At 46.8% G+C, this 22237-nt stretch overlaps 1 protein-coding gene across 4 annotated transcripts in view; it reads left to right on the top strand.

The window, feature by feature from the left end:
* USP19 (ubiquitin specific peptidase 19) overlaps positions 1-22237 on the top strand; it is a 458230-nt gene that overhangs the window by 254950 nt on the left and 181043 nt on the right. For all 4 annotated transcript variants that reach the window (XM_069206188.1, XM_069206190.1, XM_069206191.1 and 1 more), the window contains one exon: positions 17781-17882. In XM_069206188.1, coding sequence (XP_069062289.1) covers positions 17781-17882 — 102 coding nt within the window. The remainder of the gene's footprint in view (positions 1-17780; positions 17883-22237) is intronic.

Consider the following 22237-nt stretch of genomic DNA (forward strand, 5'->3'; position numbering starts at 1 on the left):
GTGTTCCCATATCTAGACGACTGGCTAATCAAGGCCCATTCGTTAATAGAGTGCTCAAATCACACAAATCATATCATACAAACCCTCTTCAAACTAGGGTTCACCGTCAATTTCACAAAATCCAAAATTCTGCCACGCAAGGTACAACAATACCTGGGAGCCATAATAGACACATCAAAAGGAGTAGCCACTCCAAGTCCACAAAGAATTCAAAATTTCAACACCATCATACAACGCATGTATCCAACACAAAAGATACAAGCAAAGATGGTATTACAACTCCTAGGCATGATGTCATCATGCATAGCCATTGTCCCAAACGCAAGACTGCACATGAGGCCCTTACAACAATGCCTAGCATCACAGTGGTCTCAAGCACAGGGTCACCTTCTAGATCTGGTGTTAATAGACCGCCAAACTTACCTCTCGCTTCTGTGGTGGAACAACATAAATTTAAACAAGGGGCGGCCTTTCCAAGACCCAGTGCCACAATACGTAATAACAACAGATGCTTCCATGACAGGGTGGGGAGCACACCTCGATCAACACAGCATACAAGGACAATGGAACGTACATCAAACAAAACTGCATATAAATCACCTAGAACTTCTAGCAGTTTTTCAAGCACTAAAAGCTTTCCAACCAATAATAGTTCACAAATACATTCTCGTCAAAACAGACAACATGACAACAATGTATTATCTAAACAAGCAGGGGGGGACGCACTCCACGCAGTTAAGCCTGCTAGCACAAAACATTTGGCATTGGGCAATTCACAACCAAATTCGCCTAATTGCACAGTTTATACCAGGGATACAAAATCAACTCGCAGACAATCTCTCTCGAGATCACCAACAGGTCCACGAATGGGAAATTCACCCCCAAATTCTGAACAATTATTTCAAACTCTGGGGAACACCTCAGATAGACTTGTTTGCGACAAGGGAGAACGCAAAATGCCAAAACTTCGCATCCAGATACCCACACAAACAATCCCAAGGCAATGCCCTATGGATGAACTGGTCAGGGATATTTGCTTACGCTTTTCCTCCTCTCCCTCTCCTTCCTTACCTGGTAAACAAACTCAGTCAAAGCAAACTCAAACTCATATTGATAGCACCAACTTGGGCAAGGCAACCCTGGTACACAACGCTGCTAGACCTATCACTGGTACCCTGCATCAAATTGCCCAACAGGCCAGATCTGTTGACACAGCACAACCAAAAGATCAGACACCCAGATCCAGCATCGCTGAATCTAGCAATCTGGCTCCTGAAATCCTAGAATTCGGGCACTTACAACTTACCCAAGAATGTATGGAAGTCATAAAACAAGCAAGAAGGCCATCCACCAGGCACTGCTATGCAAGTAAATGGAAGAGGTTTGTTTGCTACTGCCATATTAATCAAATACAACCATTACACACAACTCCAGAACAGGTAGTGGGTTACTTGCTTCACTTACAAAAATCTAACCTAGCTTTCTCTTCCATTAAGATTCACCTTGCAGCAATATCTGCATACCTGCAAACTACCTATTCAACTTCCCTATATAAAATACCAGTCATTAAAGCATTCATGGAGGGCCTTAGGAGAATTATACCACCAAGAACACTACCTGTTCCTTCATGGAACCTAAATGTTGTCCTAACTAGACTTATGGGTCCACCTTTTGAACCCATGCACTCCTGCGACATACAGTTCCTAACCTGGAAGGTGGCATTTCTCATCGCCATTACTTCCCTAAGAAGAGTAAGCGAGATTCAGGCGTTTACTATACAGGAACCTTTTATACAACTACACAAAAATAAAGTCGTCCTAAGGACCAATCCTAAATTTTTGCCAAAGGTTATTTCACCGTTCCATCTAAATCAAACAGTGGAACTTCCAGTGTTCTTTCCACAGCCAGATACCGTAGCTGAAAGGGCACTACATACATTAGATGTCAAAAGAGCATTAATGTATTACATTGACAGAACAAAAAACATCAGAAAGACTAAACAACTCTTTATTGCATTTCAAAAACCTCACGCAGGAAACCCAATTTCAAAACAAGGTATAGCCAGATGGATAGTTAAATGCATCCAAATCTGCTACCTTAAAGCTAAACGACAGCTACCCATTACACCAAGGGCACACTCAACCAGAAAGAAAGGTGCTACCATGGCCTTTCTAGGAAACATCCCAATGCAAGAAATATGTAAGGCAGCCACATGGTCTACGCCTCACACATTCACCAAGCACTACTGTGTAGACGTGTTATCCGCACAACAAGCCACAGTAGGTCAAGCCGTATTAAGGACATTATTTCAGACTACTTCCACTCCTACAGGCTGATCCACCGCTTTTGGGGAAATAACTGCTTACTAGTCTATGCAGAACATGCGTATCTACAGCGACAGATGCCATCGAACTGAAAATGTCACTTACCCAGTGTACATCTGTTCGTGGCATCAGTCGCAGTAGATTTGCATGTGCCCACCCGCCTCCCCGGGAGCCTGTAGCAGTTTGGAAGTTACCTTCAATTATTTATATATGTATCATCTCAACCTTAAATAGGTGCATACTTAGTCACTCCATTGCATGGGCACTATTACTACAATTCAACTCCTACCTCACCCTCTGCGGGGAAAAACAATCGAGGATAGAGTCGACGCCCATGCGCAATGGAGACAAAAGGAGGAGTCACTCGGTCCCGTGACTCGAAAGACTTCTTCGAAGAAAAACAACTTGTAACACTCCGGCCCAACACCAGATGGCGAGCTATTGCAGAACATGCGAATCTACTGCGACTGATGCCACGAACAGATGTACACTGGGTAAGTGACATTTTCATTATGGTCTCAGCATATTATTAATTTTGCATCCAGTAGGTGTCCCTGCCAGTCAGGTCTACCTTGCTATTTTCCATTCTTGGGTCAGGGAGGGCTGTTATATTTTAGTGCATGTCCCTTTACAACTGAGCTAATGTGCGCCCTTAATTCTGCATAGAGGAGGAGGACAGTAATTTGTTTGCTGGGTCTATAGTGTCATCAGTCTGTCCCCTTCACTCTCCCATACCCGCCTTCATAGTGCACAAATGTGCAGGGAAACTCAGGATTTCATTTCGGCTGGATTACAGTTAACAGATCCTACTAGGATTGAGTTAGTACACCATGCAGCCACCAGGTTATGCTCTCCAAGCTTCAGCCAGTGCGGGCTTGGACTGGTCACAATCCTCGCCCCGTCTGTGCACGTATTATTAGCGTGCCCTACTCGGCAACTATATCATGAGCAGTCCTTACACTTGCCAACAGTCTTGTCTCCATTAGGCCTCCACGAGCATGCTCTGCTACAGAGGCTTCTCACACCTTTCTCAGCCCTGCAAGGCAGACACTGTAGCCCAATGCAGAATTACAACTCTTACAAACTGCAATCTACAGAGGCTGTGCACTAGCTCGTAGGTAATGTTGAGAATTACTGGCAGATTTTAGGGTGGCTGAGTGTTGTGCTATACATCGGCAATCTTCCTTAATGCATATCATTTAACAAGCATTGTTGAAAACATACATGATCATGTATCAGAATCCATCCCTGACCTGGTCTTTGTGGCACAATTCAGGTAAAGTGATGATGCTCCACATTTGTTACACAAAGATCGGAAATAATATTAAAAGGTAGCTGTAGGAAGTTGGCTCTGTATGTGCTATTTCAAAGTAAGGAATAGCATGCACAGAGTCCAAGGGTTCCCCTTAGAGGTAAAATAGTGGTAAAAATAGATAATACTAATGCTCTATTTTGTGGTAGTGTGGTCGAGCAGTAGGCTTATCCAAGGAGTAGTGTTAAGCATTTGTTGTACATACACATAGACAATAAATGAGGTACACACACTCAGAGACAAATCCAGCCAATAGGTTTTTGTATAGAAAAATATCTTTTCTTAGTTTATTTTAAGAACCACAGGTTCAAATTCTACATGTAATATCTCATTCGAAAGGTATTGCAGGTAAGTACTTTAGGAACTTCAAATCATAAAAATTGCATGTATACTTTTCAAGTTATTGACAACTAGCTGTTTTAAAAGTGGACACTTAGTGCAATTTTCACAGTTCCTAGGGGAGGTAAGTATTTGTTAGGTTAACCAGGTAAGTAAGACACTTACAGGGCTTAGTTCTTGGTCCAAGGTAGCCCACCGTTGGGGGTTCAGAGCAACCCCAAAGTTACCACACCAGCAGCTCAGGGCCGGTCAGGTGCAGAGTTCAAAGTGGTGCCCAAAACACATAGGCTAGAATGGAGAGAAGGGGGTGCCCCGGTTCCGGTCTGCTTGCAGGTAAGTACCCGCGTCTTCGGAGGGCAGACCAGGGGGGTTTTGTAGGGCACCGGGGGGGACACAAGCCCACACAGAAATTTCACCCTCAGCAGCGCGGGGGCGGCCGGGTGCAGTGTAGAAACAAGCGTCGGGTTTGTAATGGAAGTCAATGGGAGATCTAGGGATCTCTTCAGCGCTGCAGGCAGGCAAGGGGGGGGGTTCCTCGGGGAAACCTCCACTTGGTCAAGGGAGAGGGACTCCTGGGGGTCACTCCTCCAGTGAAAGTCCGGTCCTTCAGGTCCTGGGGGCTGCGGGTGCAGGGTCTCTCCCAGGTGTCGGGACTTAGGATTCAAAGAGTCGCGGTCAGGGGAACCCTCGGGATTCCCTCTGCAGGCGGCGCTGTGGGGGCTCAGGGGGGACAGGTTTTTGTACTCACAGTCTTAGAGTAGTCCTGGGGTCCCTCCTGAGGTGTTGGATCGCCACCAGCCGAGTCGGGGTCGCCGGGTGCAGTGTTGCAAGTCTCACGCTTCTTGCGGGGAGCTTGCAGGGTTCTTTAAAGCTGCTGGAAACAAAGTTGCAGCTTTTCTTGGAGCAGGTCCGCTGTCCTCGGGAGTTTCTTGTCTTTTCGAAGCAGGGGCAGTCCTCAGAGGATGTCTAGGTCGCTGGTCCCTTTGGAAGGCGTCGCTGGAGCAGGATCTTTGGAAGGCAGGAGACAGGCCGGTGAGTTTCTGGAGCCAAGGCAGTTGTCGTCTTCTGGTCTTCCTCTGCAGGGGTTTTCAGCTAGGCAGTCCTTCTTCTTGTAGTTGCAGGAATCTAATTTTCTAGGGTTCAGGGTAGCCCTTAAATACTAAATTTAAGGGCGTGTTTAGGTCTGGGGGGTTAGTAGCCAATGGCTACTAGCCCTGAGGGTGGGTACACCCTCTTTGTGCCTCCTCCCAAGGGGAGGGGGACACAATCCTAACCCTATTGGGGGAATCCTCCATCTGCAAGATGGAGGATTTCTAAAAGTTAGAGTCACCTCAGCTCAGGACACCTTTGGGGCTGTCCTGACTGGCCAGTGACTCCTCCTTGTTGCTTTCTTGGTCCCTCCAGCCTTGCCGCCAAAAGTGGGGGCCGTGGCCGGAGGGGGCGGGCAACTCCACTAAGCTGGAGTGCCCTGCTGGGCTGTGACAAAGGGGTGAGCCTTTGAGGCTCACCGCCAGGTGTCACAGCTCCTGCCTGGGGGAGGTGTTAGCATCTCCACCCAGTGCAGGCTTTGTTACTGGCCTCAGAGTGACAAAGGCACTCTCCCCATGGGGCCAGCAACATGTCTCTGGTGTGGCAGGCTGCTGGAACTAGTCAGCCTACACAGACAGTCGGTTAAGTTTCAGGGGGCACCTCTAAGGTGCCCTCTGTGGTGTATTTTACAATAAAATGTACACTGGCATCAGTGTGCATTTATTGTGCTGAGAAGTTTGATACCAAACTTCCCAGTTTTCAGTGTAGCCATTATGGTGCTGTGGAGTTCGTGTTTGACAGACTCCCAGACCATATACTCTTATGGCTACCCTGCACTTACAATGTCTAAGGTTTTGTTTAGACACTGTAGGGGTACCATGCTCATGCACTGGTACCCTCACCTATGGTATAGTGCACCCTGCCTTAGGGCTGTAAGGCCTGCTAGAGGGGTGTCTTACCTATACTGCATAGGCAGTGAGAGGCTGGCATGGCACCCTGAGGGGAGTGCCATGTCGACTTACTCGTTTTGTCCTCACTAGCACACACAAGCTGGCAAGCAGTGTGTCTGTGCTGAGTGAGAGGTCTCCAGGGTGGCATAAGACATGCTGCAGCCCTTAGAGACCTTCCTTGGCATCAGGGCCCTTGGTACTAGAAGTACCAGTTACAAGGGACTTATCTGGATGCCAGGGTCTGCCAATTGTGGATACAAAAGTACAGGTTAGGGAAAGAACACTGGTGCTGGGGCCTGGTTAGCAGGCCTCAGCACACTTTCAATTGTAAACATAGCATCAGCAAAGGCAAAAAGTCAGGGGGCAACCATGCCAAGGAGGCATTTCCTTACACAACCCCCCCCCAAAACGAAAGAGGATGAGACTAACCTTTCCCAAGAGAGTCTTCATTTTCTAAGTGGAAGAACCTGGAAAGGCCATCTGCATTGGCATGGGCAGTCCCAGGTCTGTGTTCCACTATAAAGTCCATTCCCTGTAGGGAGATGGACCACCTCAACAGTTTAGGATTTTCACCTTTCATTTGCATCAGCCATTTGAGAGGTCTGTGGTCAGTTTGAACTAGGAAGTGAGTCCCAAAGAGGTATGGTCTCAGCTTCTTCAGGGACCAAACCACAGCAAAGGCCTCCCTCTCAATGGCACTCCAACGCTGCTCCCTGGGGAGTAACCTCCTGCTAATGAAAGCAACAGGCTGGTCAAGGCCATCATCATTTGTTTGGGACAAAACTGCCCCTATCCCATGTTCAGAGGCATCAGTCTGCACAATGAACTGCTTAGAATAATCTGGAGCTTTTAGAACTGGTGCTGAGCACATTGCTTGTTTCAGGGTGTCAAAGGCCTGTTGGCATTCCACAGTCCAGTTCACTTTCTTGGGCATTTTCTTGGAGGTGAGTTCAGTGAGGGCTGTCACAATGGATCCATATCCCTTCACAAACCTCCTGTAATACCCAGTCAAGCCAAGGAATGCCCTGACTTGAGTCTGGGTTTTTGGAGCTACCCAGTCCAGAATAGTCTGGATCTTGGGTTGGAGTGGCTGAACTTGGCCTCCACCTACAAGGTGGCCCAAGTAAGCCACAGTTCCCTGCCCTATCTGGCATTTGGATGCCTTGATAGAGAGGCCTGCAGATTGCAGAGCCTTCAAAACCTTCTTCAGGTGGGCCAGGTGATCCTGCCAGGTGGAGCTAAAGACAGCAATATCATCAAGATAAGCTGTGCTAAAGGACTCCAAGCCAGCAAGGACTTGATTCACCAACCTTTGGAAGGTGGCAGGGGCATTCTTTAAACCAAAGGGCATAACAGTAAACTGATAATGCCCATCAGGTGTGGAGAATGCTGTTTTCTCTTTTGCTCCAGGTGCCATTTTTATTTGCCAGTACCATGCTGTCAAGTCAAAGGATACTTTAGAATTTTGTAGCACCTAAATTATCTATGAGCTCCTCAGCTCTTGGAATTGGATGAGCATCTGTCTTGGTGACAGAATTGAGCCCTCTGTAGTCCACACAAAACCTCATCTCTTTCTTTCCATCTTTGGTGTGAGGTTTGGGGACTAAGACCACTGGGCTAGCCCAGGGGCTGTCAGAGCGCTCAATTACTCCCAATTCCAGCATCTTGTGGACTTCCACCTTGATGCTTTCCTTAACATGGTCAGACTGTCTAAAGATTTTGTTTTTGACAGGCATGCTGTCTCCTGTGTCCACATCATGGGTACACAGGTGGGTCTGACCAGGGTTTAAGGAGAAGAGTTCAGGAAACTGTTGTAGGACTCTCCTACAATCAGCTTGCTGTTGGCCAGAGAGGGTGTCTGAGTAGATCACTCCATCTACTGTGCCATCTTTTGGGTCTGATGACAGAAGATCAGGGAGAGGTTTACTCTCTGCCTCCTGATCCTCATCTGTTACCATCAACAGATTCACATCAGCCCTGTCATGGAAGAGCTTAAGGCGGTTCACATGGATCACCCTCTTGGGGCTCCTGCTTGTGCCCAGGTCCACCAGGTAGGTGACCTGACTCTTCCTTTCTAGCACTGGGTAAGGGCCACTCCATTTGTCCTGGAGTGCCCTGGGAGCCACAGGCTCCAGAACCCAGACTTTCTGCCCTGGTTGGAACTCAACCAGTGCAGCCTTTTGGTCATACCAAAACTTCTGGAGCTGTTGGCTGGCCTCAAGGTTTTTGGTTGCCTTTTCCATGTACTCTGCCATTCTAGAGCGAAGGCCAAGTACATAGTCCACTATGTCCTGTTTAGGCTCATGGAGAGGTCTCTCCCAGCCTTCTTTAACAAGGGCAAGTGGTCCCCTTACAGGATGACCAAACAGAAGTTCAAAGGGTGAGAATCCTACTCCCTTCTGTGGCACCTCTCTGTAAGCGAAAAGCAGACATGGCAAGAGGACATCCCATCTCCTTTTGAGTTTTTCTGGGAGCCCCATGATCATGCCTTTTAATGTCTTGTTGAATCTCTCAACCAAGCCATTAGTTTGTGGATGGTATGGTGTAGTGAATTTATAAGTCACTCCACACTCATTCCACATGTGCTTTAGGTATGCTGACATGAAGTTGGTACCTCTGTCAGACACCACCTCCTTAGGGAAACCCACTCTGGTAAAGATACCAATGAGGGCCTTGGCTACTGCAGGGGCAGTAGTCGACCTAAGGGGAATAGCTTCAGGATACCTGGTAGCATGATCCACTACTACCAGGATGTACATATTCCCTGAGGCTGTAGGAGGTTCTAGTGGACCAACTATGTCCACACCCACTCTTTCAAAGGGAACCCCCACCACTGGAAGTGGAATGAGGGGGGCCTTTGGATGCCCACCTGTCTTACCACTGGCTTGACAGGTGGGGCAGGAGAGGCAAAACTCCTTAACCATGTTGGACATATTGGGCCAGTAGAAGTGGTTGACTAACCTCTCCCACGTCTTGGTTTGTCCCAAATGTCCAGCCACGGGAATGTCATGGGCCAATGTTAGGATGAACTTCCTGAACAGCTGAGGCACTACCACTCTCCTAGTGGCACCAGGTTTGGGGTCTCTGGCCTCAGTGTACAGGAGTCCATCTTCCCAATAGACCCTATGTGTTCCATTTTTCTTGCCTTTGGACTCTTCAGCAGCTTGCTGCCTAAGGCCTTCAAGAGAGGGACAGGTTTCTTGTCCCTTACACAGCTCCTCCCTTGAGGGTCCCCCTGGGCCTAAGAGCTCAACCTGATAAGGTTCAAGCTCCAAAGGCTCAGTTCCCTCAGAGGGCAGAACTTCTTCCTGAGAAGAGAGGTTCCCTTTCTTTTGCTGTGTTGCAGTTGGTTTCCCAACTGACTTTCCTGTTCTCTTGGTAGGCTGGGCCATTTTTCCAGACTCCAGCTCTACTTGTTCACCCTGTGCCTTGCATTGTGCCCTTGTTTTCACACACACCAGTTCAGGGATACCCAGCATTGCTGCATGGGTTTTTAGTTCTACCTCAGCCCATGCTGAGGACTCCAGGTCATTTCCAAGCAGACAGTCCACTGGGATATTTGAGGAGACCACCACCTGTTTCAGGCCATTGACCCCTCCCCATTCTAAAGTAACCATTGCCATGGGATGTACTTTTCTCTGATTGTCAGCGTTGGTGACTGTGTAAGTTTTTCCAGTCAGGTATTGGCCAGGGGAAACCAGTTTCTCTGTCACCATGGTGACACTGGCACCTGTATCCCTCAGGCCCTCTATTCTAGTCCCATTAATTAAGAGTTGCTGTCTGTATTTTTGCATGTTAGGCGGCCAGACAGCTAGTGTGGCTAAATCCACCCCACCCTCAGAAACTAGAGTAGCTTCAGTGTGGACCCTGATTTGCTCTGGGCACACTGTTGATCCCACTTGGAGACTAGCCATACCAGTGTTACCTGGATGGGAGTTTGGAGTGGAACCTTTCTTGGGACAGGCCTTGTCTCCAGTTTGGTGTCCATGCTGTTTACAGCTATGACACCAGGCCTTTTTGGGATCAAAGTTTTTACCCTTGTACCCATTGTTTTGTGAAGAGGCTCTGGGCCCACCCTCCTGTGCAGGTTTTTGGGGGCCTGTAGAAGACTCTTTACTATTTTTAGTTTTGGTTGTCTCATCACCCTTCCCCTGGGGAGTCTTTGTGACCCCTTTCTTTTGGTCACCCCCTGTTGAAGTCTTGGACACCCTTGTCTTGACCCAATGGTCCGCCTTCTTTCCCAATTCTTGGGGAGAAATTGGTCCTAGGTCTACCAGATGCTGATGCAGTTTATCCTTGAAACAATTACTGTAAGGAAATGCCTCCTTGGCATGGTTGCCCCCTGACTTTTTGCCTTTGCTGATGCTATGTTTACAATTGAAAGTGTGCTGAGGCCTGCTAACCAGGCCCCAGCACCAGTGTTCTTTCCCTAACCCTTACTTTTGTATCCACAATTGGCAGACCCTGGCATCCAGATAAGTCCCTTGTAACTGGTACTTCTAGTACCAAGGGCCCTGATGCCAAGGAAGGTCTCTAAGGGCTGCAGCATGTCTTATGCCCCCCTGGAGACCTCTCACTCAGCACAGACACCCTGCTTGCCAGCTTGTGTGTACTAGTGAGGACAAAACGAGTAAGTCGACATGGCACTCCCCTCAGGGTGCCATGCCAGCCTCTCACTGCCTATGCAGTATAGTTAAGACACCCCTCTAGCAGGCCTTACAGCCCTAAGGCAGGGTGCACTATACCATGGGTGAGGGTACCAGTGCATGAGCATGGTACCCCTACAGTGTCTAAACAAAACCTTAGACATTGTAAGTGCAGGGTAGCCATAAGAGTATATGGTCTGGGAGTCTGTCAAACACGAACTCCACAGCACCATAATGGCTACACTGAAAACTGGGAAGTTTGGTATCAAACTTCTCAGCACAATAAATGCACACTGATGCCAGTGTACATTTTATTGAAAAATACACCACAGAGGGCACCTTAGAGGTGCCCCCTGAAACTTAACCGACTATCTGTGTAGGCTGACTAGTTTTAGCAGCCTGCCACAAACCGAGACATGTTGCTGGCCCCATGGGGAGAGTGCCTTTGTCACTCTGAGGCCAGTAACAAAGCCTGCACTGGGTGGAGATGCTAACACCTCTCCCAGGCAGGAATTGTCACACCTGGCGGTGAGCCTCAAAGGCTCACCTCCTTTGTGCCAACCCAGCAGGACACTCCAGCTAGTGGAGTTGCCCGCCCCCTCCGGCCAGGCCCCACTTTTGGCGGCAAGGCCGGAGAAGATAATGAGAAAAACAAGGAGGAGTCACTGACCAGTCAGGACAGCCCCTAAGGTGTCCTGAGCTGAGGTGACTCTAACTTTTAGAAATCCTCCATCTTGCAGATGGAGGATTCCCCCAATAGGGTTAGGATTGTGACCCCCTCCCCTTGGGAGGAGGCACAAAGAGGGTGTACCCACCCTCAGGGCTAGTAGCCATTGGCTACTAACCCCCAGACCTAAACACGCCCTTAAATTTAGTATTTAAGGGCTACCCTGAACCCTAGAAAATTAGATTCCTGCAACTACAAGAAGAAGGACTGCCTAGCTGAAAAACCCCTGCAGAGGAAGACCAGAAGACGACAACTGCCTTGGCTCCAGAAACTCACCGGCCTGTCTCCTGCCTTCCAAAGATCCTGCTCCAGCGACGCCTTCCAAAGGGACCAGCGACCTCGACATCCTCTGAGGACTGCCCCTGCTTCGAAAAGACAAGAAACTCCCGAGGACAGCGGACCTGCTCCAAGAAAAGCTGCAACTTTGTTTCCAGCAGCTTTAAAAGAACCCTGCAAGCCCCCCGCAAGAAGCGTGAGACTTGCAACACTGCACCCGGCGACCCCGACTCGGCTGGTGGAGATCCAACACCTCAGGAGGGACCCCAGGACTACTCTGATACTGTGAGTACCAAAACCTGTCCCCCCTGAGCCCCCACAGCGCCGCCTGCAGAGGGAATCCCGAGGCTTCCCCTGACCGCGACTCTTTGAATCCAAAGTCCCGACGCCTGGGAGAGACCCTGCACCCGCAGCCCCCAGGACCTGAAGGACCGGACTTTCACTGGAGAAGTGACCCCCAGGAGTCCCTCTCCCTTGCCCAAGTGGAGGTTTCCCCGAGGAACCCCCCCCTTGCCTGCCTGCAGCGCTGAAGAGATCCCGAGATCTCTCATAGACTAACATTGCGAACCCGACGCCTGTTCCTACACTGCACCCGGCCGCCCCCGCGCTGCTGAGGGTGAAATTTCTGTGTGGACTTGTGTCCCCCCCCGGTGCCCTACAAAACCCCCCTGGTCTGCCCTCCGAAGACGCGGGTACTTACCTGCAAGCAGACCGGAACCGGGGCACCCCCTTCTCTCCATTCTAGCCTATGTGTTTTGGGCACCACTTTGAACTCTGCACCTGACCGGCCCTGAGCTGCTGGTGTGGTGACTTTGGGGTTGCTCTGAACCCCCAACGGTGGGCTACCTTGGACCAAGAACTGAACCCTGTAAGTGTCCTACTTACCTGGTAAAACTAACAAAAACTTACCTCCCCCAGGAACTGTGAAAATTGCACTAAGTGTCCACTTTTAAAACAGCTATTTGTCAACAACTTGTAAAGTATACATGCAATTTTTATGATTTGAAGTTCCTAAAGTACTTACCTGCAATACCTTTCGAATGAGATATTACATGTAGAATTTGAACCTGTGGTTCTTAAAATAAACTAAGAAAAGATATTTTTCTATATAAAAACCTATTGGCTGGATTTGTCTCTGAGTGTGTGTACCTCATTTATTGTCTTGTGTATGTACAACAAATGCTTAACACTACTCCTTGGATAAGCCTACTGCTCGACCACACTACCACAAAATAGAGCATTAGTATTATCTATTTTTACCACTATTTTACCTCTAAGGGGAACCCTTGGACTCTGTGCATGCTATTCCTTACTTTGAAATAGCACATACAGAGCCTACTTCCTACAATTACTTAACAGGTGTTCTTTCACAAATAAATTGTACAGCCCATCATAATTACTTACACCACTGCCTTGAATCCAACCATCTAGTGTTTTCACTGAGTAGTCAACAAAGTCAACCCAGGTCTGGCTCGAGGATTTTTGAGCCCCCCTGAACCTAATCCTGTACTCCTCAGTGGAGAATCCAAAGCCCTCAATCAGGGTACCCTTCATGAGGTCATAAGATTCTGCATCTTTTCCAGAGAGTGTGAGGAGTCTATCCCTACACTTTCCAGTGAACATTTCCCAAAGGAGAGCACCCCAGTGAGACCTGTTTACTTTTCTGGTTACACAAGCCCTCTCAAAAGCTGTAAACCATTTGGTGATGTCATCACCATCTTCATATTTTGTCACAATCCCTTTGGGGATTTTTAACATGTCAGGAGAATCTCTGACCCTATTTATATTGCTGCCACCATTGATGGGTCCTAGGCCCATCTCTTGTCTTTCCCTTTCTATGGCTAGGAGCTGTTTCTCTAAAGCCAATCTTTTGGCCATCCTGGCTAACAGGAGGTCATCTTCACTGAGAGCATCCTCAGTGATTTCAGAAATGTGGGACCCTCCTGTGAGGGACTCACTATTTCTGACTAACACAGTTGGAGACAGGACTTGAGGGGTCCTGTTCTCCCTATTTAGGACTGGAGGAGGGACATTGGCCTCCAAGTCACTAATTTCTTCCTCTGTGAGGTCATCATCAGAGGGGTTGGCTTTTTCAAACTCTGCCAACAGCTCCTGGAGCTGAATTTTGGTAGGTCTGGAGCCAATGGTTATTTTTTTGATATTACAGAGAGACCTTAGCTCCCTCATCTTAAGATGGAGGTAAGGTGTGGTGTCGAGTTCCACCACATTCATCTCTGTATCAGACATTATTTTGCTAAGAGTTGGAAGACTTTTTAAAGAATCTAAAACTGTTTCTAGAATCTAATTTCAAACTTTTAACAAACTTTTAAACTCTAAAAGACAATGCTAAACAGGGACTTAACACACAAGGCCCTAGCAGGACTTTTAAGAATTTAGAAAAATTTCAAATTGCAAAAATGAATTTCTAATGACAATTTTGGAATTTGTCGTGTGATCAGGTATTGGCTGAGTAGTCCAGCAAATGCAAAGTCTTGTACCCCACCGCTGATCCACCAATGTAGGAAGTTGGCTCTGTATGTGCTATTTCAAAGTAAGGAATAGCATGCACAGAGTCCAAGGGTTCCCCTTAGAGGTAAAATAGTGGTAAAAATAGATAATACTAATGCTCTATTTTGTGGTAGTGTGGTCGAGCAGTAGGCTTATCCAAGGAGTAGTGTTAAGCATTTGTTGTACATACACATAGACAATAAATGAGGTACACACACTCAGAGACAAATCCAGCCAATAGGTTTTTGTATAGAAAAATATCTTTTCTTAGTTTATTTTAAGAACCACAGGTTCAAATTCTACATGTAATATCTCATTCGAAAGGTATTGCAGGTAAGTACTTTAGGAACTTCAAATCATAAAAATTGCATGTATACTTTTCAAGTTATTGACAACTAGCTGTTTTAAAAGTGGACACTTAGTGCAATTTTCACAGTTCCTAGGGGAGGTAAGTATTTGTTAGGTTAACCAGGTAAGTAAGACACTTACAGGGCTTAGTTCTTGGTCCAAGGTAGCCCACCGTTGGGGGTTCAGAGCAACCCCAAAGTTACCACACCAGCAGCTCAGGGCTGGTCAGGTGCAGAGTTCAAAGTGGTGCCCAAAACACATAGGCTAGAATGGAGAGAAGGGGGTGCCCCGGTTCCGGTCTGCTTGCAGGTAAGTACCCGCATCTTCGGAGGGCAGACCAGGGGGGTTTTGTAGGGCACCGGGGGGGACACAAGCCCACACAGAAATTTCACCCTCAGCAGCGCGGGGGTGGCCGGGTGCAGTGTAGAAACAAGCGTCGGGTTTGTAATGGAAGTCAATGGGAGATCTAGGGATCTCTTCAGCGCTGCAGGCAGGCAAGGGGGGGGTTCCTCGGGGAAACCTCCACTTGGTCAAGGGAGAGGGACTCCTGGGGGTCACTCCTCCAGTGAAAGTCCGGTCCTTCAGGTCCTGGGGGCTGCGGGTGCAGGGTCTCTCCCAGGTGTCGGGACTTAGGATTCAAAGAGTCGCGGTCAGGGGAAGCCTCGGGATTCCCTCTGCAGGCGGCGCTGTGGGGGCTCAGGGGGGACAGGTTTTTGTACTCACAGTCTTAGAGTAGTCCTGGGGTCCCTCCTGAGGTGTTGGATCGCCACCAGCCGAGTCGGGGTCGCCGGGTGCAGTGTTGCAAGTCTCACGCTTCTTGCGGGGAGCTTGCAGGGTTCTTTAAAGCTGCTGGAAACAAAGTTGCAGCTTTTCTTGGAGCAGGTCCGCTGTCCTCAGGAGTTTCTTGTCTTTTCGAAGCAGGGGCAGTCCTCGGAGGATGTCGAGGTCGCTGGTCCCTTTGGAAGGCGTCGCTGGAGCAGGATCTTTGGAAGGCAGGAGACAGGCCGGTGAGTTTCTGGAGCCAAGGCAGTTGTCGTCTTCTGGTCTTCCTCTGCAGGGGTTTTCAGCTAGGCAGTCCTTCTTCTTGTAGTTGCAGGAATCTAATTTTCTAGGGTTCAGGGTAGCCCTTAAATACTAAATTTAAGGGCGTGTTTAGGTCTGGGGGGTTAGTAGCCAATGGCTACTAGCCCTGAGGGTGGGTACACCCTCTTTGTGCCTCCTCCCAAGGGGAGGGGGACACAATCCTAACCCTATTGGGGGAATCCTCCATCTGCAAGATGGAGGATTTCTAAAAGTCAGAGTCACCTCAGCTCAGGACACCTTTGGGGCTGTCCTGACTGGCCAGTGACTCCTCCTTGTTGCTTTCTTTGTTCCCTCCAGCCTTGCCGCCAAAAGTGGGGGCCGTGGCCGGAGGGGGCGGGCAACTCCACTAAGCTGGAGTGCCCTGCTGGGCTGTGACAAAGGGGTGAGCCTTTGAGGCTCACCGCCAGGTGTCACAGCTCCTGCCTGGGGGAGGTGTTAGCATCTCCACCCAGTGCAGGCTTTGTTACTGGCCTCAGAGTGACAAAGGCACTCTCCCCATGGGGCCAGCAACATGTCTCTGGTGTGGCAGGCTGCTGGAACTAGTCAGCCTACACAGACAGTCGGTTAAGTTTCAGGGGGCACCTCTAAGGTGCCCTCTGTGGTGTATTTTACAATAAAATGTACACTGGCATCAGTGTGCATTTATTGTGCTGAGAAGTTTGATACCAAACTTCCCAGTTTTCAGTGTAGCCATTATGGTGCTGTGGAGTTCGTGTTTGACAGACTCCCAGACCATATACTCTTATGGCTACCCTGCACTTACAATGTCTAAGGTTTTGTTTAGACACTGTAGGGGTACCATGCTCATGCACTGGTACCCTCACCTATGGTATAGTGCACCCTGCCTTAGGGCTGTAAGGCCTGCTAGAGGGGTGTCTTACCTATACTGCATAGGCAGTGAGAGGCTGGCATGGCACCCTGAGGGGAGTGCCATGTCGACTTACTCGTTTTGTCCTCACTAGCACACACAAGCTGGCAAGCAGTGTGTCTGTGCTGAGTGAGAGGTCTCCAGGGTGGCATAAGACATGCTGCAGCCCTTAGAGACCTTCCTTGGCATCAGGGCCCTTGGTACTAGAAGTACCAGTTACAAGGGACTTATCTGGATGCCAGGGTCTGCCAATTGTGGATACAAAAGTACAGGTTAGGGAAAGAACACTGGTGCTGGGGCCTGGTTAGCAGGCCTCAGCACACTTTCAATTGTAAACATAGCATCAGCAAAGGCAAAAAGTCAGGGGGCAACCATGCCAAGGAGGCATTTCCTTACAGTAGCCCAGCCAAAAAGAGTGGGGTTGATCTAGATGTTCACAAAACAGCCCTTAAGACCAAATCGATACAGAATAATACAGCCCCTGAATGAGACTGATACTTCTTTTAGTGCTTCCCAGACACAACTTCTATATTTCCATTCCTTTTGACATTCCCTGAACCCTTCTTGGCCTTGATTGCTGAGACAAGATTAAACAATCTTAACCTTTGCATACTTAGCGGTTTACTTATTTTGACAAGTCAGACTCTTCTCAAGCTCACTACCTACTCTCTCTTTTTAAATCCGAGAACTTTACGGAACTTGTTTCTGGGCTCCCTGATACAGCTGGTTGTGTACTGGATATAATATTTGCCTCCCTAACCTTTCCCGCTACCTGGACTAACATCAATGTAATTTCATGCCATTGTACCTGAAAATGAGTTACCTCGCAAATCAGTTAAGTCTTGTAAGAAACAGGATATAAACTCTTTAATCCTTGTTACCTTATACCCTAATCATCAGATTTTCAATACCAGTTGTAGCAAAGGTAAGTCAATAGCTCATTTACTATGTTTTTAGCTAGCATTTGGACAATTGATGGGGGCTAAGGGTCCAAATTTGATTGTGCAAATTGGAGATCGGTTTTAGCAATTGAAATTGCCTTTTGCTCACCAAATTCATAACTTTGTAGGTTGTTTTATTTGGCCTTGCATTCCATGGTCGCTCGTTGTATTTATGCTTCTTTTGATACAGAACTACATGTGGTAAGATATACCTACATTTAATGCTACAATCAAACCTGTGACTATGCTACTTACTTTTAATGACTTGCTTCGCGCCAGTTTGAGAGGCAGGCTTCAAAAAAAAAAAAGTGTATCGAACTTTCACATTCATGTAAATTCACAATTTTGTAAAGAAAGTTGGTTGAATGCTGGTGTCCTTTGTCATCTTGGAATTTATTGTATATCTTTGCTTCTTTCTATTTTTTACAGTTCTTAGTGAGCGTTAGCAAAGAGAATTCTAATGCAGCTGAAGTTCTAGAGTCCATCTCTCATAGTGTCCGAGTGAATCCTGAAAATCTGCGCCTGGCTGAGGTAATAAGTCCATGGTTCAACCTATAATATATGTGCTTTTACTAGAACTTTAGCATGGTAGGCAACAGATTACTGTACATGTTCAATTCCAAGTTTGATTTTCATTTTTATCCCAGCACCAGGACACCCTAGGCTACCACCACACCCTTACATATTCTGTATTAATTAATTCAGGATTGTGTGCATTGTACAGGTGTGAAAGAAATTAGTAACTTTCAAGTACAGCCCAGGTTAAAATAGGGCCCGAACGTTTTATAAAGTTATTACTGTGTGCTTGTTTGCGTAGAAGGGGAAAATTATGTCTTTTTGTTATCAGTAGATGAGTTATGTATGTCATTAAGGGCTGGAGCTATGCCAGGTAGTTCGTTTTTTTTTTATATGAGATTTAGTCACGTTCAATGGGCTGGGTCATCAAAGGTTTACTGTGATTAAACTTTCAAGTACTCCTGACTTAACTCCTATATTCTGAAGTACTCCTGGCCTACTCTTGGAATTCTGGAGTAAGTCAGATGTACTGCATGAGTAAGTCACACCTGCAGACAGCAAAATTGCTGTGAATCCAGTCTAATCAATCTAAATGGGCATAATTTATGTTGTCTGTGGTTATCCTCTAAATCTGGCCATTCGTGACTTGTGTTGGATAACTCTTCTGTAGACACTCCACTTCTGATAGCCTTTTATTTTTTTTATGCTACTGGTGGAATTCTTGTTTTTAAGAGTACAGTACAGCAGTGGATAGTATACTCCAAATGATCTACTATGTGCTTAAAGCCCTGCTTCTAGATCATGATAGTAGAAGCTGGATTTGTGAATGAGTATAATGTGGCATACATGGAAGGAATGTACAATGTGTTAAGAGATGAGCGACTGTTTTAGCTTGCTGCTGCTGAATTATGGCTGGGATCATGCCTGACCATAGTTACCCGTTCTTATTTACCTCTAGTCACAGCCATAATATTATATGGAACCTTGACCCAAGGATACCTTCAAATTTGTGTTCAGCTTCGCAAAACTGGGGGACTTTTTAATGTCAAGAGGCAGATTATTCCTTCTCCGTACTACTGCCTTATGGAACAGTGTGCTGGCAAATGTGCTCCTTCTTTTTGTTTTTTTGATTTTAAGCCTTTCTTTATCTAGAGATCTTCAAGGCCAACGTTGTTTATAAAGAGTGGCCTAGCATTCCAGTGTAGCTGCCCCTTATGGTAAAATATCTGATTTTTTTTTAGAAAGTAACTGAAAATTTAACTGAGACACTAAAGGCCATTGAAGCCGACAGAGTTAGGCTAATCTTTTGTAAGCAACTCTGCTTTTCTTAGAAGCATCTACAAAGAATGCCTAGTCATCTAGTCTGAAGACTCCACCTACCATGGCTTTTAACTGTTCTATTAGAAAAGGGTGTAATTCACTCATCACTTAAACATGATGATCACAGTTCTCTGTACTCTGTATGCTAAGCTCACACTCAAACGTACTTTCAAGAATTGTGACCTTGTGGGAAAGTTTGATAATTGAATGAACCACCAGAAGTTGACACTTGACTATTTTACAAATCAAGGACCTACATCTAACCTATAGGAATTCAGTTTTGTTGCTATTAAGAACTCACCGGTCCTCTCACATCCATTTGTGGATTGTCCATCAGAGAGAACAGTGCCCTCCACTTTAGAGTTTCCAAACATGGAAAATAGCAACTTAGTGTGTTCACCAAATATCTGGAAACAAACCTTCCTGTTTTGTCAGAATGTGTGGAGGCATCATATGGATATGAAAAAACAGATGTTCTGGCACCACAGTGAAGCTCAACTCAGAGTCAACAGAATTTGTTGGTTCTCCGACCAGGAGTGCTTGGGATGTTTGATCAGTAGTAAGGGACTTGTAGAAGAGAATCTGCCCACTAGCCAACTTAAAATCTAAAAATGTTTATTAGCAAAGGAAAAATACAACTATAAATCACTGAAACAGGTGACAAATAAATCCCCAGCAACCCAAATAAGCATAAACTACACGAGCAGAGAAGACCCAAATTTATAAGTGTTCACATACTAGACTCCAGTTGAGATCATGTGATGAGGATGAAATAAAGGAGTTACACAGATGGAGAATCCTGAGGTCATGAGAAAATACACAAACTTTCAAATAGAGTAATGTAACCTCTTGTTGGTGAGCAAGCCAATTCTTTGTTTTTAAGAAACAGGGCTTTACACGTCATAGACAAGAACAACTTGAAGGCCTGGTTAGCATTGTGTGGAAAGTTGACTGCACCAGTTGGAGTAACATGAATGCACAAACTTTAAATCCCGCAGACTCCAATCATCTATGGGGCAGATACTTGTTTCAGGTGATTTAGCAAAAAGCCATAATCAGTAGTATTGGAAATATGTCTGTCAGCACAAGCAGTGCTCCAGTTCCTATCCCCACAATTTCTAGCAGCCTCTCCCCTATATCCATTTGTTTTTTCCTTAAATTATTATCCTCCAGTTGTTTGGATAGTTGCCTGGTTGTCATCTACTTTAGGACATCTGTGAGGTTTCTGTCTTAGATCTATAGCTTGCTTCTTTCTGGGTGGGACGGGATAGATTTGTTTATCTGTTATTTTATTTATTGTTGTAATAAAAGGTAACTTAAGAATGTTGTTGCAGTATCTGTTGAACCGTCTTGCCATGCAGCAAGCTATTAATGATCGTGTGTAGTATTGGTGAGAGCACTTGACTGCCGTTTTATCGAGTGAGATGGTCAAGAATCACCCTGCATTGCAGGTCAGTCCTACCATTGATGGTTTCGAGCTGCTCACCGGGGGGTCATCTGGAGTAGAGAGGCACTCGGGCTATGTGTCCATCTCCGAAGCTTTAAATGAAATGGCCATTCTGCTCCGACCTTTTTTCACCTCGAAGCTCTCAGACTCCTTATTAACCATTCAGATATTGCTCCACTGAACCAGTATGCTCTTCCAGAGATCTAATTGTGGTAACCCTGCTGAGAATGTTACTGGGGTTTTTATGTACTATTTCTTACTTCAGAAAAACAAGCATCATATTGTAATATTGTAATACGTATGTAATGCTTACTACCCCTATATGGGCCGTATGATTGGAAAGCTGTTCTCTTTGTTTTGATCCTGTGTGGCTAGTGTATCCGTGTTGTGTGTGAGAACCACAAAGATGTGGGTTTCGTGTTATGAGACACACCTCTTAGCACTGTGATGGATGAAGAAGTGTGAAAGATAGGTGCACAGTTTATGATTTTGAATAAGCTGTCAACTTTGAACACCTCTGCAGGTATCTTTATAGTATTTATGTTCCTAGTTCACTTAGCCGGTTACTGCACTGGGCTGTTAATTCTGAGATATTTTGTTTAAAGTTAATGGTACTGAGCACGCATAGGTTAAAGAAAGAAATGATGGAGAGATCTGCTAGGACGGACTTATTTAATATCGCATATCTGATTGTCACTGTGAGGTGTCAAGAAGTGGTCGTAGTATGTAGCTAATCTGATGAAGACTTCTAGCCCCAGATTCCTTACCTTATCCCCAGGTAGCAGACTGGATCCGGAACATTTTTGAGTACCACCCCTGTGTTCTGGTAGGTGGCATTGTTCTGCTCCTCATCAGCATCTGTGGCAGAAGTGACATGCGCGTTACTTATATAGGCGTCACTCCGGTGTGCTGACGTAATTTCTTTCCTTTGTGCTCCAGATAGAGCTGATCTGGTCTGAGCAACCCCCTAGTCACTTTTTGAATGCTTTTTTCGACCTTTTGTCAAATAGTTTTGTGAATTTTTCTCCTGGTGTGAGGTATGTCGCCCAAGAAACTGGTTGGCTTCAAACCATATGGATCCTGTCACAGGCAAATGGATGTGACAGACCCCCCCACTTGGTGTTTTTGAGGTGCTTGGAGCAGGTCAGTGACTCCAAGGTCTGTGAGTACTGCCACGTTATACATCCAGATCCTCTGAGGGAGCACTCCCTCAAGCTCCTCACCTCCCGAAGTTGGTTGACTCCTCCACATTGGAGGCCCCGATCGCGCGGAAGATCCTGAGGACATGAGCGGAGTCCTTCCCGACGGTTGTCATTGCACTCTAAATTGTCAGTGAAGTCCCACAAACATAAGAAGTCAAGGAGGCACTCCAGGCTCGCAAGTCGGTTCAACCTGAACCCAGGTCTGCTCCACACTTTCCCAGTTTTTCCAGAGTTGAAGCAACCCCCGCTCAGCTGAAGGAGTTCTATGAGGCCATGCGTCCCTTATTTGGGCGGTCCAACTCCTGTTAAGCACCTTTGGGCCCCACAAGCACAAGAAAGTCCTCTCCTGGACCTCCGCCGGCTGGTTCTTCCTCTGTCAGTCAAGCCTCATGGATCCCTTG

The sequence above is a fragment of the Pleurodeles waltl genome, chromosome 9, assembly GCF_031143425.1.
Source record: "Pleurodeles waltl isolate 20211129_DDA chromosome 9, aPleWal1.hap1.20221129, whole genome shotgun sequence".
NCBI lineage: Eukaryota > Metazoa > Chordata > Amphibia > Caudata > Salamandridae > Pleurodeles > Pleurodeles waltl.